The sequence below is a fragment of the Dermacentor andersoni genome, chromosome 6, assembly GCF_023375885.2.
Source record: "Dermacentor andersoni chromosome 6, qqDerAnde1_hic_scaffold, whole genome shotgun sequence".
NCBI classification, from domain to species: Eukaryota; Metazoa; Arthropoda; class Arachnida; order Ixodida; family Ixodidae; genus Dermacentor; species Dermacentor andersoni.
Genome location: NC_092819.1, coordinates 1,526,445 through 1,543,021, shown reverse-complemented (window position 1 = coordinate 1,543,021; position 16,577 = coordinate 1,526,445). Strand labels below are relative to the sequence as shown.

At 45.8% G+C, this 16,577-nt stretch overlaps 2 protein-coding genes across 6 annotated transcripts in view; one reads left to right on the top strand and one right to left on the bottom strand.

Moving 5' to 3' along the window:
- The window catches only part of Kat60 (katanin p60), a 131,329-nt gene extending 121,595 nt beyond the window's left edge, over nucleotides 1-9,734 (bottom strand). For 3 of the 5 annotated variants that reach the window (XR_008610291.2, XM_055065740.2, XM_055065741.2), the window contains exons 1-2: nucleotides 9,526-9,734; nucleotides 9,001-9,177 (exon numbers count right to left, since the gene is read on the bottom strand). Coding sequence is in view for 4 of the 5 variants with exons in the window: in XM_055065740.2 (XP_054921715.1) it covers nucleotides 9,001-9,171 (171 nt within the window). In the remaining variant the exon portion in view is untranslated. Of the gene's footprint in view, nucleotides 1-9,000; nucleotides 9,178-9,337; nucleotides 9,438-9,525 lie in introns of those variants that run through there. The other 2 variants (XM_050169807.3, XM_055065739.2) reach the window with 2 other exon arrangements.
- Nucleotides 9,735-10,775: 1,041 nt separating this feature from the next.
- Nucleotides 10,776-16,577, top strand: part of LOC126521192 (intermembrane lipid transfer protein VPS13A-like) — an 820,642-nt gene continuing 814,840 nt past the window's right edge. Inside the window, exon 1 of the mRNA XM_050169804.3 lies at nucleotides 10,776-10,923. The gene's annotated coding sequence lies outside the window, so the exon portion shown is untranslated. The remainder of the gene's footprint in view (nucleotides 10,924-16,577) is intronic.

Here is a 16,577-nt window from a genome sequence, read left to right as displayed (position 1 = left end):
CTTTGAACAGTTGAGCCGCTGACACTGTTGATAGCGATGAACACTGCTTTTTTGACATTCACTTTTCCAGTGATGCAGTTCATGGAGTGTCCAGTAGTTATTGGGCAGCTCGAGTCACTTCAAGTCGATGACTGATAACAGGGCACAGGTTTCACTGCTATTGGCAGGTTCATCCATGATATCCTGTTCATTGGTCAAATGCTGCTTCTTTCTCAGTCCAGCCTACTCATTCCTTTTGTTTTTCTGACGCCTCTTTTCCAGAGGAATGCATTTGCCGAGATAAGGAGGAACATTAGGTAATATCGTAGAAATTTCCTTCATATCTACTTGCAACTTTTTTAAGCCTGTGCGACACTGAATGAATGTACGGAATAGCCACTGCTCTTTTTCTGCTATTACTGCTTTCAGTAATCCCGTCCATTCCCCTTGAAACCGACTTCTTTAGGCGCTCAGCCACAGCGGCCACTGCTATACTAGGATAACCTGCTTCTTATTACTTATAATTTTCGTGCTATTGAAACAAAGGAATTTCACATTCTTATCTAAAGCAAATGCATGCTTCTGTCTTGACGGGTAAATTTACGACAATGATTTAAGCAACTTTTATCTTTTAACGTTGCAGCTGGGTTAACTTTGGAAAATCAATTACTGGAACACAGATATGCTGACTCTGCATGAACAATTAACTAATTGATGCATGCACATCAAGTACACATTGCAATGGACAGAATAATTAAATCTGAACCCTACAGAGGATGCACTTAACTATGCCACAACAATATGAATACAGTACAGACTGAAGCTATTTAGCAGCAGTGCACAATCAAAAAAAGAAGAAAAAAAAGAAAAGAGACAGTGCGATTGTTCTATACCAAATGACTTCATGCAAATGCCCTCTAGGAATGGGTGCCTCTTGTGTATCATGGCAGGGCAATCAAAAGTTAGTGCTTTGCCTCATCTGATGGTAAGCAAAAAAAAGGAAGAAAAAAGAAAGAAAGCAAGAAAGAATGAAAGAAAAACGAACTTGTCTGTTTGTTTATTTGTTTCCTCAAAGGTCTCTTGTTGATACACTACATGGGGGAGTGGGTGGTTAATGGCAAACAAGGTTACTACAAGTTACAATGGGATGTTTTCGATGAGCCACCTGAATGCAAGTGGGTCTATGATAGTGGCAACTTCGGTGGGCAAGCCATTCCAGCCTCGTGCTGTGCCCAGAAAAAATTATTTCTGAAAAGTCACGGTATGGGCTTGTGGGGGATATACTGTGCTACAGTGACTGGTGCGGGCAATGTGACATGCTCTCTTTATGTACACGTTGTCAAAATGCAAAGAATGGAAAAATTTATGAAAAAGGTTAAGACATGCTATTCTATGGCATGAGGCTACAGCGTTTCACGCAGGGACAAATAGCTGCAGGCATTGAAGCACCCTATAAAGGGTATTTGAATAACGTCATCTATAGTTGGGTACAACTTTAGAAAAAAGGGGCATTTACTCCTCCAAGGCCGATGCACACGAGTATCCACCAATGGGCACGCACTCTAAACCGGTGTCAGGAGCCAGACGGCCAGTGATCCCGCCAATGGAGAAAATGGCCTCCCCCGCTTCGCACTGGGCCAAGTCGAATCAGTCATGTGAGTCCGCTCCTCGTCAAGAGTGGGTGTGTGTTTCTCTTCTGTGTCTCATCAAAACGTTGTGCAATCCAACCTCTAATATGCTATATCAACACGCCCAGTCTTCAACCTTGAATTCCCAAACTGTTTGTGACGGTATATCATGCTGGAAGTTTTATTGTGGGCTTACGATGCACCACTTGTGCATATTCTGAGCCGTGAACCGGCGACAAAAGATTGCAGCGAGCATCGCTGACGCTGTGCTACGCTTTGTCTGAAAACAGGATCCAGCGGCGACACAGCGTTACAAACAAACATCCTGCGTGTTTGTTCCATGGTGTTTTGTTTTGCTCCAAAGTGAAGTTGAGACGAGGAATGTTTGCCAAAGTCTGTAAAAGAAAATTAAATTATGGGGCTTTACGTGCCCAAACCCCTTTCCGATTACGAGGCATGCCGTAGTGGAGGACTCGGGAGATTTCAACCACCTGGGGTTCTTTAACGTGCACCTAAATCTAAGTACACGGGTGTTTTCGCATTTCGCCTCCATTGAAATGCGGCCACCTTGGCTGGGATTCGATCCTGTGACCTCGTGCTCAGCAGCCCAATACCATAGCCACTGAGAAACCACAGTGGGTGCCCAAGTCTGCAGCCTACTGTTAGCGGCGGGTGTGTTCCTCTACTGTGTCGCTGTGTTTTTCATCGGACGGGGTGAAATGATGGAGCAAACTCTCGGGAGAAATTAGAAAAGTGTACTGGGTGAGACAATCCTACGAGTGTCTCTCTAAAGAAAAGATTTGTGAAAGCAACCTCCAGCGCAAAGATTCATTGCTGCCAGCTCAGGGCTAACCATCGTAGTCAGCAGTGTTATATGATAGCTAAGAATTTAGCGTCGTCGTTAAGAGCATCGTGTAGCACTGTCGATTGATTGCTGTCCACCAGTGCTAACAATCAGTGACGGTCAGATGTTTGGTGGTCGCAGTGTCTACTTCCTTAATGTCAGCCCCAGTACCAAGTCATATAAAATTATGATCGTTAAAGTGGTGCCTTTACAAGGGAACCTGGCATACACCTGAGTCACTGTCTGGCTTAGTACTCTTCCCTCACTGCACACACCAGCTGTAGAATGCCTGCTGTGACAGAATCACATATAAGGTGCGCTGCCAGCGCTCTATATGCTTTCCCACAACACAGCTCTGCAGTGCTTTTCGATTTTCCAGATATGTTGCTACTGAAAATTCCCACAACAGTGTTAAGACAACAGTGTGAAAAAAAAAAAAAAAAAACGTACAACAAGGTAGGCACAAGAGCTTGTGAACCAACTCCTAATACCTCTACCTGTGTGTGTGTGTAAATGTGCGCGCGTTTTCTGTGTGAGTGTATATATTTTATTTCCTCCATTACTTTATATTGGAGATTTTAGTTTTCACACTCGTGTTTGTGTGCATGCTTCTGTGTGTGATTGTGTTTATTCTTATTTCTGTCCTTTTATTCTATGTTATTATTTGTTGTAAGTTTTCTTTTGGCTACGTCCTTTTTCACAATTTCAATAACACGTCTATTTCAAAGCACCAAGTCCTGCGAACAGCAGGGCTGGCCTCTTTGATCTAAAGCTTTCCTCTCTCGTCTACCTTGCCCTCTCAATCTGCTTTACCGCTGTGTTTTCTATTCTTGCTTCTTGTGTTGTTTCCACAATGTGATTGACTAACTTGCACAAAAGGAAGTTCTATCAGCTATGGCAACAGAAACAGGTACATTTTGTTAAAAGCATCGCGTGGGTTGCACATCAACATTGCCGCTTGCCCCCTGTTCCTGTGTCTATGCATCAGTGCATGCGGCAGCTCACCAGAAGTGCACATGAAAGGGTGCCATATTGTGAAACAGCACCTTGCTATGTTGTTGCATTTTTTTATGCTTCCAGTCTTAGTAAACAGACAGTTTCGCTGTCCATCACATTTGGTGGTACAAATTTTCGACAAGAATAACATTGTGCAACACGTATAACATTGTGCGGTGGGGTTTCATTTCCTGTCCGACACTTTCATTGTAGCAAAGGCCTTTTTCATTGTAGCAAAGGCCTTTATCAGTGAAGCAAAGGCCTTTATCAGTGAAGCAGTGCACTGAGAGCTTTTGCAACTTTCACCATTTATTAGTTTACCAATTTCATTGTCTGAACCTGGCCGTCGCTTTGCCTACAGCTTGTGCAATGAACAAAGTGCCTCAGCAAAACACATTCAACTTTACTCAGCATTTTTCGGTACAAAAAATGGGAGCAGAGTTATTCAGGGTTGAAAATTATGCTTATATTCATGTTACTTGCCCAGTCAGATAAACAAATTAAACAATGGCTACGATTTTATTGCAATTTGAAGTGCAGAATGCTAACGGTGCTTTTCAAGCATGCCCTTGACTACTGCTATTTCACCAAGGGGCCCGTCAAGCGTGACGGTGGCTGCCTGAATGAGTATTATTGCGCTCACTAAGCAGGATGTTTTATAACTCTTCTCTTATTCACTTAACTTAACTGTGCCAGATAACCAAAATAAACAATGAAACCACATGAACGTGCTTTGGTGTGCAGGCTGCTAACAGTAGCTGCCAATTTCACGTTGACTACTACTACATTTTCACCATAGGGCCTGTCAAGCTGGACTGTCAAGCTGGACAGGAAAAAAGCCCAAATGAGCATTTTGGGCCCCACATAGTTATTCAGGTTTAACAATTGTGTTTGCATTCAGGTTTGCCAGCATTTAAGCGTGTTTCCATGCCAATACTTAAATTGAGCACCAACTGTGCAGGATGTTGCTTTCCCAGAAGTGAACTTCCATTAAAAGGATAGTGCGACCAAATGAACTGCTTATTTATTTGAGGGGTCACGGGAGGATGCTTGGCTGATGTGAACCCCCTGACAAAATTTTGGTAGCCCTAGGGCGGTTCTTTTATTGATAAGAAGCTGTTCTGCTTTGTTCAGTGGCTCAATGCCAGACAGCTCGCAGTCGGAGTCACTTTCTTCAGTGTCATCTTTACCCAGTTCGATGACGATGAGTTGGATGTGGTCACTCGCCAGACGTGTCACGTCTGAACTTTGCCTCCAAGTCCATCACATGGTGCAGTCTTCAGTCTTCTGCTGTTGCATGCTTGATTTTTTTCCCTCAAGAGGTCTGAAGTCTCTGTTGTACACAGCAATGCCATTCCTTACTTTCGCCCACACGAGCTCAATGGGATTAAAGTCGCAGTGCTATGGCGGGAGCTCGAGTGCAATGCAACTGGCCCTTTCAGCTGCATTGTCTAAGAATTAGCTCAGAAAGCATGACTTTGCAGATGCCACCAACTCAAGCAGCTGCTTTTTCACCATCCTTTCACTGCAGGCGATGTTCTTGCTTTTGAGTCACTCCTATATTGTTTGCTTCTTTCAAGCCATCGTTGGCAACTTCTCTTTTCGCCGGGTATGGTAAGGTGCATTGCCCAAAAAAAAGATGCTACCAGGTGGCAACTTCTGCAGAACGTTACTGAACCATTCCTCGAAGCAATTGCCTGTTTTCTGGCCTTGGAATACATCCAAGCAGCCCTCGATGAAGCCATCCTCACTGCCAATGTGCGTCATAATCAGGCACTGGCCTTTCCCAGAAGGTTGTTTCCGACCCATTGACAGGCCATTTGCTCGAGTGTACAGGCGTCCGCGCTTCTGCACCATAGTGTCTGTCCACACGATTGGCCGAGTGTGTCCCGTCGTCACCCACATCTCTTCGAAAAGAAGATATTTCGACCTTCTGCCCGGTAGCATTCCATGTCACGAAGATAGAAATTCTGCCATTCAGCAATGTCATACTGGTTGATAAGCAGTGAGTTGCGGCTTTTCTTCTCATGCTTGAATCCAATCTCGACAAGCAGGCGACGCACAGTACACCGCTTCAGTGATGGGAGATCCATATGCTTCGAGAACTCGTTAGTTACTATATGTTTCGGTGTATAAGTCGCAGTTCTTTTAATGACATTTTCGACGGTGCGACTTATGTATGGAATGAATTCGGTTCCTGGCGCCTGTGTGTGGTCCGTGCTTGAAAAGGTGCCTCTGTGCTGTGCGACGTCTTCGTACGTTAAGAGACACAGCTCTATGGTCTAAATGAATCCGAAGCCCACTACTACGGCATCCCTCATAGCCCATGTGTCGCTTCGGGATGTTAAACCAAACAATTTGATGATGACATGCCACAACCACGCACCACCTTTTGCCACGCACAGTAACTACATTTCAGAAGAAATTCAGAGTAACATCAAATTGGCTAGCAAAAACGAAATGCCATGACACCTTCATTGCACTAATCGTTGCGGAGTGCTTCACATGTGTAGCATCTGTCGTGTCATATTTCTCGCTAACCATGATGCCGCTTGCGAGGCGAAAAAGTTACGACGCGCAATTCAAGTTGGGTGCAGTTGCATTTGCACAAGAACATGGAAACTCGGCTGCAGGAACACAGTATGAGGTTAACGAGAAAATTATACGCGACTGGCGTGAAACCGCCAGCGTGCTCCAAACAATGAAATCGCCTAAGAAGGCGAACCGCAGCAAGAGAGCACGCAGGCCGGAGCTCGAGGATCATCAGCGCGTATAGGTACTCGTGCAACGAGCTGAAGGCAGGTTGCTGTCGACAGTGCAGCTCCATCTCAAGGCGAAGACCCTTGGAACAGAGATGAATACTGTTGGATTTACGGGCGCTCCATCGTGGTGTTTTCGCTTTATGCGGCGTAATAAGTTGGTGATGAGATTGCGGACGATGATGTGCCAGAAGCTCCCTGACGACTTTCAGGAACTGGAGAACTTCAGTGCATTTGTCAAAGAAGGAATCGTGACCAAGAACATCTACGCAAGCCAAATTGTAAACATGGAAGAAGTCCCGATTACGTTTGATATTCCCCTTGGGAGGAGCGTAGCCGAGAAAGGGGAAAAGCTATACTGGTGAGGACAACTGGCCATGAAACATCGAACTTCCCTGTTGTTCTCGCCTGCTGTGCAGACGGTATGGAGCTGGCTCCCATATTAATTTTCAAGCAGAAGACGCTACCAAAAGACTCCTTTCCTCCCGCTGTAGTGGTACAGGCCAATGCCGAAGGATGGATGGATGAGGATATGATGAGTCTATGGCTCGACAAATGTTTTTCGCATCGACCTAACGGATTTTTTCAGGGAATGCTCGTGATGGACAGTATGCATGCACACATCACGGATTCCATAAAAAAGAAGATTAGTGCGAAGAACTGTGTCCCCGTGGTGATACCAGGTGGCATGGCGAAGATGCTGCAGCCGCTGGACATTTCTGTGTACCGCAGTTTCAAAGCAAAGTTGCGACACATCTGGGAGTCGTGGAAGTACGAGGGTGACCACTGTTTTACGAATACAGGACGCATGAGACACGTAACGTTTGGAGAGGTGGTCAAGTGAGTCTCCAATGCTTGGGACTCGATTTCTACAAAAACAGTTGTAGCTGGGTTCTCAAAGGCCAGACTCATCCTGCTCAGGAGTGGTGACGATCTTGGCGAAGAAGACATCAGTGAGTCTGAGGATGACAGTGATGTGCCGGCGGAACTCCCACTTGAAGTTGCTGAATTATTTGTTAGCGACTCGAAGGAAGAAGCCTTTGATGGCTTTGCCTAAACGCCGTCTGTGAGTACATGCCATCTGTGTGTATCAATAAACCATTTTTGAAAAATTAGTTCTGTCTGGACACCGGTGCGTCTTATACACCGGTGCAACTTATACATGTTTTTTCTTTTCTTTTGAAAAAACAGTCGTGTTGAGGGGGGTGCGACTTATAGACCGGAAAATATAGTACTTTCTCGACTGTAGGTATCTCGTTGCGGCAAAGGAAATCGTGCGTACATGACCTCAGCGTGCACAATGTGAAGCTGTCATACTTCATGTTGCATCTTCTTTTCTCTATGGAAAACAGAGGGAAGTCGGGAGATGGAAATTCAAGACGATGAGCAAAACGAGAACAAGGTGAAAGCAGGAGCCAACGTTTCTTTTTCTTCAAGGCCTTGAAAAAGATAAGTCCACTTGTCGAAACTTTGGCTCCTGCTTTCACCTTGTTCTCGTTTTGCTCATCATCTTTTCTCTGCATTTCGTGGGCACTTATGCGAGGGCGTCGACAGTTTGCCACCCGAAAAATGCGAAGCTTTGACCTCCCTCCTCTCCCTGAACACTGTGATTTCCCTGACAAAGAGCATCTCGGCGACAAACTTGTTCATGTCCTCTATGCTGCATTCAGGCTCCCTGTTATGCCAATACGTGTAGCAGTGGAAAGTCATGTTGTTGTGTGAATCGCTATTCATGATGTGGCCACTCTTCTAGTTGAGGCTCCTTGGTGGTGTGGACATCGAGGTGACACAAGACTCGTTTGGCAACACAGGATCGTGTCTTAATGTCACCTCACTGGGCTCCATGGCCGAAAACTCGCACTGAATGCCATGCACGAACTAACGAGATTGCAGGCTTGCAAAACACGTGAGAAGGAACAAAAAAAAAGGCCTATCATAGTCTTGAAGATAAGTTTGTGAAAACACAAAACTAAAAGAAAAGCAAATGTTATGTTACTTAAAACCATGAGCATTTATTTAAAACGATGAATGAAGCATTTTTGCACCTTTCCAGCCTCGATTGTCTTCTTGCCCCAAGTTTGTAATGGTCTCAATAAATACATTGTTCTTTTTAAGTGCTCGTTAAATAGCAACCGATTCATTTTAAGCTCAGAAAACGAGTTGTAAATGTGCCTTGTACATGTCAACCAGCACAAAAGCCATGCCAAGCTGCTCTTTCTACTTGTGTCCCTTGTCATGAAGCTAAAAAGCAGACGACACGCAGCGTTGTAGAAGGCACGAGGTTATTTTTCTCTCGCGATCCGGCATGTGCTGTAGCATTCCAATCACGAGCTCTGCCAAGCCAGTCATCAAAATCCAAGTCCTTAGTTATACCGAGAATTACGCATTTTAGAAGCACGGTTTTTGAGTGGGAATATTTTAGTCGGGGAGGCAATAGGCTGTCAAGCTTGGGTCATATGGGCGGGGCCTCTCCTTTTTGCTAAAGTGGTACCCGGCTATATGAAAACTTACACAAACAATCAACAGCAAAATAATTTTAACTGCCGCGTACGTGACGTCGCTGAAGGTGGCGACGCACAAGGCCCGCCCTAGACGGATGAGTTGTGAAAACAAACGTGTCCCCACCAGCCGCATTGGTGAAATCGCAATCATGCGAAATGAGCACAGATATTTTTCGCTCCAGTCACAGAATGTGAAATGGCCACGCTTGAAAAACTTTTAGCCTACTAGCGACAGATGACATAAGAGATGCGATTATTAGTCAAGTCAGACAGACAGAACTCCGCTTACGCACCTGCTGCCAGCGCTCCTTGCGCATGGGATCTCCAGTTGTGGTCTGCACAAGTCGGTGTATCTGCTGTATGACGCCTTGGTAGTACACGATGGCCGACTCGTAGTTGCCCAAGAGAGCGCATTCGCGTCCCATGCGCGTGTTCTGGCAAATGTCTGCGATGCTAACGTTCATGTCGATCTGAAAAACGGAAAAGCAGGGGGTATCTCAAGCGCAAAACTGACGTTTGGCGGCACTTGGCTGCTCGTTCTGACAAAAGTGCAAGGCGCCCACGTAAATGCAGCGTCGCTGAACGCCTGTAACAGATTTTCTCATCGAACAGTTAATCACTATAAGTCACCTCACATTAATTCATCGTGAAACTTAGAAAGCGCTCGTCCTGGTGCATCTTTCTTCGTCCCCGTTTGTGTAGCGTATAGCGCTAAAGGTCCACGATGAATCAATTCCAACTAGGTCGGCTCGAAATGAGACTTTAATTACCAGCACTAGGTAAGCACGGGGTGCTACTGGCCCACTTGCCGTACTTACCACTGCAATATTCACCGACGAAAGGGCGACATATGTCCTTGGTAAAACTGTTCAGCCTCAAAATTCGGCAGATCTGACCATGACGTGTTCACAATCTATACAGCCGTAGGAGCACCGTGCATAGGTTTTCTCTGTCACAGACACTCATGAAAAAGAGTCGACATAGCAGCCTACGTAACGAGCGTGGCCACCACGGAGGCATAGAGTTTCTCACTACATCACTGACTACATTACCTAGAGGGAAATCTGGCGCTGCTGCGCTGTGGTATGCATGGGAATGCCGGTATATTGTGGATTCGGATTGGCATCGTTCTCGTAGAGACAGGACACCTTGAAGCATAGAGTTACTGTACTGACTCTAGAGGACAAGCTACCCATAGGGCGCGCCGGGGTGCAATCCCAGCAAGCACTGCGGGACGCGCGCGCGCACGGCCGACTGCAGAACCGCAGACGCTCTGGCCCGATAGCTCCTTGCGACGGAGTTAGCTAGTGGAGATGTCGGCAATGAGAAAGGAAGCGCTAGTAGTTGCCGCAATCGATGAGCTTTCTTCAAGTTCGTCTAAGAGCGAAGACGACGTACATGCTGATCGACCTCGTCCAAAAACAATGTGGTGAAGAGCGACTTAAAGTGGACAGGTTCGTTGAACGGGTCGTCAGGATTAATTATAATATCCATTGGAGTTTGCTTGCAACCAGGTATGTCGGAGCACGCCGTTTGACAAGGTTCGAGCGCTTGCCGCGGATGCTCAGCACCTGCAAACAACAAAATGTGCGCGCGCGCGTGTTCGCGCACGTTTTGCGCGCCAGGGGTAAAGTGGCGCTGCATGCAAGCACCCTGCAAGGGGTGCAGTTTTGTCGTCGACGTTGACCCTCCGCAGTGCGCCGCCACCGCGGTGCAAAGCGCACCTTTTTGGTTTCGGGGCAATCCCGGGGCAAGGAATACGGAATACGGACCGCTTCGCAGCACAGCCGGCTCCGTAACAGACGCCATGAAAATAAGCAGATGTGACATCATAGGTTATGCGGACGTGACGCCATAAATGAACGTAGACATTTCGGGCACCTTTCGTCTGCTGTGCCCCGGTCACAGCAGACACGGCCTTTATTGAGCGCCGTAAGCGAAAGCGAAACCTATGAGGAGCGCGCCGCGTGATCCCTCATACCTACGCTCATACCAACGCTCATACTACGCAAGGAAGCACATTTCCGACAGATGGCGACTCCGTAAGTCCTCGCCCCCAATAGCATACTGCAATCGATAGTTCTGCTTTCTCGCTCTCGGAAACAACAGTGTCTCCATGACGGCTACTTATTAACCCACATTTTAGAAATATTCGTTTTGAATCAGAACGCTGGTGACTTTGCGGTGTTCGTGGAACTCAGTGCCGACTGCGTCAGGTTCGTATAAATGCCTTACTCCGCGAGGCGTATGGTAGGGCAGCGATAAAAGCTTTGCTTATGTTACCGTCGCTAAATTTGCATGCTAACCGAAGCGGCTTTGCGTCTTGTTATATGGCTCCATTCATTGGCGCCCCACAGTTATAGAATTTTGCAAAAGGTGCAATAATGAAGTATGTGTTGCATTAATTGTGGTCTGAAGGCCGCTCCTTGACACAGCAGGTTCTCAGTCTGTGCCGTAAAAATTGGGGCTTTGCGTGCCAAAACCACTTTCTGATTATGAGGCACGCCGTAGTGAGGGACTCCGGAAATTTAGACCAGCTAGGGTTCTTTAACGTGCACCTAAATCTAAGTACGCAGATGTTTTCGCCCCTATCGAAATGCGGCCGCCGTGGCCGGGATTCGAACCCGCGACCTCGGACTCAGCAGCCCAACACCATAGCCACTGAGCAACCACGGCGGGTAGTCTGTGCCGTTAATAATTTGTTTTTCGTACTTAGTGTCGTATATTTGACAATGTGCAATGCACTTACCATTTTTCGTGTTCAACACAGTTTAGTTTTCTGAGTTATGTAACCTTTAGGCACGATGTCACCAGCATGCTCGGTCGGGTGGTGTTTCTCCGGCGGCGATCGCTGGTTCTTTGAGTAAGAGGGACGGAAGTTCATTGTTCTATGGAGAGACGTAGCGAGTCGTGCCGGCTTATCCGTAGAGCGTCGGGTCTCTCCCGACCGGATGTGTGGTTCGCGACGTTCTGCGCGCCAAATATGCGAGGTACAACGAGCAGCTGTTTGAGCCCGGCGATCAGAGCTAACGTGCCAAAGTCGAGGCATTAGTTTTATTGATTGCGTTTTGACTGCTTCTGGGGGGAAATGAAACAGGGCGGCCCATGGGTTCTGGCCGCCGAGAACGCAGCGCGACAGCTGGGGTGTTTGCAGATTGACGCGTGTCCTCAAGTTACTCTCATAGGCAGGATCCCTGGTCCGTATACTCTTGCTCAGGGGAATTTGGCGATGGCTACTTGTGCTCGCGATTCAGGGCGCGCACACTTTTCAGATTTTTTCCTCCACACTCTTCCGCTGCTGACTAGGCTTTATTTTGAAATGCGGCCAGAGATCGATCTATGTCATCACGCAAAATTATATTCGCGACCTAAATGATTGCTTGAACATAGAGAGGTTATGGCTTGAATCGAGGGAGCGCAAAAAGCACGTTCGATAATAGTGAGGGTCATGTCATGCGTTCATGGGGTGGTGGTGATGTTTTGTCAGAACTGGGAGTAAACTCAACAATGGTTCATGCAAAAAGCACAAGTTGGGATGGGAATCATCTGAGATTAGGGGAGCATTTGGTAAATGTCACGGAGGAGAAGGTCAGTGTTTGTCAATGAAAATGGAAGATTGCCATGAAAAAGGCTTAGGATTGGAGGCAATGAACAGCGTAACTGCCTGAAGCTTTACAACAAGAGCGCAATCAAGGCAGTTTGTCACTACCAGAACAGCTTCCTGTATTGTTGGTTGAGGTCTTTTGACAGTGTGTGACTTGAGTGGTGCATGTGGCCATGACTGTGAGACAGTTTAGCATACTGTACCGGAGTGCAAACTAGCTGTGCTCCCTGCATTCTCATAATAGGCTTTACAGCTGGACAAGTTTGTACGAACTGCTTGAATTAATCTTTCTAACCAATCTATTTTCCACATGCAGTGCACGAAAACGAAACATGCTGTTGTTTTCCAACATGGCACTTCGCTGTATATTAAGTAAGGCTTATTTTTTTCTCCATATGAACTAGTTTATAAATCTGTGAGCACCTGTTCATTCTTTTTCCTTGCCGCATTATTTCTACCAATGCTTTCCCATAAGCCTTTGCAAACTCTGATCGACTCCAGCACTGGCTCTGACGTTGTGACGGGCAGCGGAGTGGATTGCAAGTGGTGCCTCAAGCACCACAGGGCGAAGCAGCTCACTCAAAACCAGCACTCAATGCTTCAGTATTTCTTGCCTTCTTTGATCTGGTTGCAAAGGATGGATCGACAGCATAGGAGCGTCACATTCTTTGTGGAGGCACGAGTGTCCTTGCCCGCCTTTGGAATTTTCAGGCCATGGGCCCGAACATCATTGGCTGATTTTCAAGAAGCTTAGGGCTTGCATGCTGCAGGCAAGGCCTGGACAAAAAATTGGTTGCCATCTTGAATGTGTGGCAAGCATGGTTAAGAAGGCAGTGGCACTTTTGTTTCCATGATGTTTACCTGCTGCACATGGAAGTGGGAGACAATGAGCAGCTAGGGCAATTAGTTGTTTGTTTGACCGAATGTGCAGAGACATGGAAGTGAAAATGCGTTATGGTGAGACAGGTCAGACTACGGGACAGGTGACAATGGACAGGGCAATGTTTGATATTTTACCGCGTTTCTGTGCCGTCCGGCAAAGTCACTTACAGATAGCGGTGGGCCCTTTGTGTCCTCTGCCTTATAAACTGTGTCACTTCGAATAAAGACTCGGTTCGTACCTGTCCGTTTTCACCTGTCCTGTTGTCTGCACTATTTCTCGATAACGTATGTAAACCAACTAGTCCACCTAAGAACCCTTGTGCAAAAATGCATATTTTCTAAGAGCAAGGCATAATTTCCCTCTGAGCAGGTACTTCTCAAAATCAAAATTTAAACTGTTTACTTGCTCAATTTTGTCTAGCCTTCTGGAAGAAAAGCATTCCTTGAGACAATTTTGATGTTCTTCTGGAGAGCCTCTGAAGTGCCCTTTCTAGCATAGCATAAAAGAAAAGGAATAAAACAAAAGAGATGGTCTTGTGTTTGATCTCCAGAACTATGAAGCTTTCTTTGTGATGTATGGGTTGCAGCTTATGCGCTACTTTGAAGTGAATTCTCCTTTTTGAGAAATATTTTCAATCTTTCTGCAGAACTGACTTGTGACTGTGCATGTACCGTCCACTTCTACTTCTGTTGTCCGTGTGTTTTGAGCAAAACACCCCCCTTTTTACAAGATTAACATCCACCATCTAGCCCAACTTGCCACTCTACTGCCCTACTGTGTGAGAATGTTTCCAGGTTGTTCTACACAGGTCCCTATTGGGCAGATGGTGACTGAAAGAACCTCAGTAATCTCACTGAGGTAACACATGATTTGCCTCTGTACAGAGACAGCTCTTTGCTGCCAAACACAAAATTTTGTCTCTCTTACTGCCAGGGCTATTTCACACACATCCAACATGCACCACTGTATAGTTTTTCAATATGTCTAGTCTGCTCTTGTTCTCTGTGTATGGGGAGACTTGTACTGTGCAGGAGCTAAATTTTCTACAGTGTGATGCCATGAAATGCATTACAATGAAATAAGAACATGAAAAGAAAATATTCTTGGGACGCTGTGTTATATCACGCAAACGCGATGGTTCATTTATTGGTGTTGTAGATCTGGGGTCTTCAAACTTTTTTGCCACAGGGCTGGATTGGTCACCAGTGGTGGTGTTGAGGGCGGGATGATAAAGAATTAAATGAATATTTGTGTACATAAATTTGAAAACGTAGTAACCATTAGTGCAGCAACATCAAACTGGTTTTGTAGAAAAACCAGTTATCCGATTATTTGATTCACTGGTTATTCGAATTTGAAAATCAGAAAACTGGAATGATCGGTTATTCGGTTGGTTATTAGGTTATTAGTAACCGGATATTCGGATACCCTGGTATTTGTTCATCTGTACTTTCGCCCAAATTACCTCTCTTTCTCTCAACTATTTGTAGTTAGTTTTGCAAACGCTCGCACGGGTCAGATATCCTATCTCGTTAACCTCCTTACCTTTCGTTCGCTAAATTTATCTTTCTGAATTGCTGTGCTCTCTAAAATAGTACTACAGTTTTTCTCCCTCAAATTATTCCAAGCGCCAGCTATTTTAGTCGAAGCGCCAGTCAGTTTAATCCCAGCGCCAAATAATGTATACTACACGCCACATATTTTAATCCTAACGCCAATGACTTTAATACAAAGCTGCATTTGCGGAGGTGTTATAGCAGTTCAAAACAACGAAATGCTATAATTTTGCGCTGACCAAACAGCTTTATTGAAAAGCATAGTAATGGGACTACAGAAGTGCTTTTCGCGTGTGATATATCATCGACATATTGCACTGATATGGACATTATATTACTGCCGTGAACAGGTCATGCAAAACCTAGCTATTTGATGTCTTTGACGACATGCATTGAAACAAAGGGACATCCAGCAGCAAACTGTTGATTTGTAAGCTGATAAAAACAGGCTGAAAAGAGCATTATGTGACCTCTCATCATTTTGTTTTCTACAAGGCCCATTGACATAGATATCAAATGAACAGGCTTCGAACAATCTCTGCAATTATAACCACGTAACGCATCTGAGATCACGTGGAAGAGGGTGTGACAGGATGCTATGTAACATTCGTAAGCATATTCCTGATTCTCATCTATATTGACATAGATATCATACGATCGGTTTCGAAGGAGCTCTGTGATAGTACCCACGAAAGGTACGCTAGACCACGTGGTGAAGGATGTCATGTGACCTTGCGTGATTTTCGGAAGCCCACATGTGATTCACAAACACAGCGAGATGGGTGTCAAACGAACGGGAATCGCAAGAACTATGCGATGGTACACACATAGCGAACGTCAAATCATGTGGGAGAGACTGTCCCGTAACCTCACGTATATTTCGCTGGCCCATGCGTGATTCCCAATCATACTGACATGGATATCAAATGTTCGGACTTCGAACAAGGTCTGCAACAAGTCACATGACATCACGTAACTCTAGCCAGACCATGGGTAATTATCAATGATGCCGACATGGATATCTAACGAACAGGAAAATCAAAAGCTATGCAATAGTACACACATAGGGAACGTCAAACGACGTGGGAAACGGTGATGCGTGACTGCGTATCTTTCGCCAGGCTCATGGGTCATTCCCAACTATACTGACATGGATACCAAACCAACCGGCTTCAAAGAAGCTGCGCGACAGCAAGCACGTCGCATACTTCAGATCACGAGAAAAAGGGTCGTGTAACATCAGGTAACTTGTGCAAGCCCATGGTTAATTTACAACCATGCCAACATAGATATGAAGCGAACCCGAAAATCAAAAGCTATGCAATGGCACCCACATCGCGAACCTCAGACAGCCGGTGAAGGGTACCACGTGACCCCACATAACTTTCGCGTGCCCATGGGTGCTTCGCAATCATATTTTAAATTTATTTTAGCTTCCTTATTCTTGAATATTATACGAACTGGCTTTGAAGACACTCTGCAATGGTACCCACGAAGAGCATGTCAGACCACATGTTAAAGAGTGTCACGCGCCCTCATGGGACCGGTGATTCACAAACATAGACGTCACGTGGACAGGGTTTCGGCGACCTTCAATGGCATCTACTTGGAGTTCAAACCAGATTGAGCATCATCAGAGAGGGTCCGGCAGGAAAGACAATATGATGCAAAGGCAAATATGAGAAGTTTAATGCATCATTATGGGTGAGCGAATGTTCTGCGTGCGTGCCCCTGCATGCATGGACAGAAATCTGTTCGTGGCGTCTCGCCTACCTTCTTATACGCTACACCATTTCGGCAACTTCACTCTCTCTTGCTCCCTGGTTG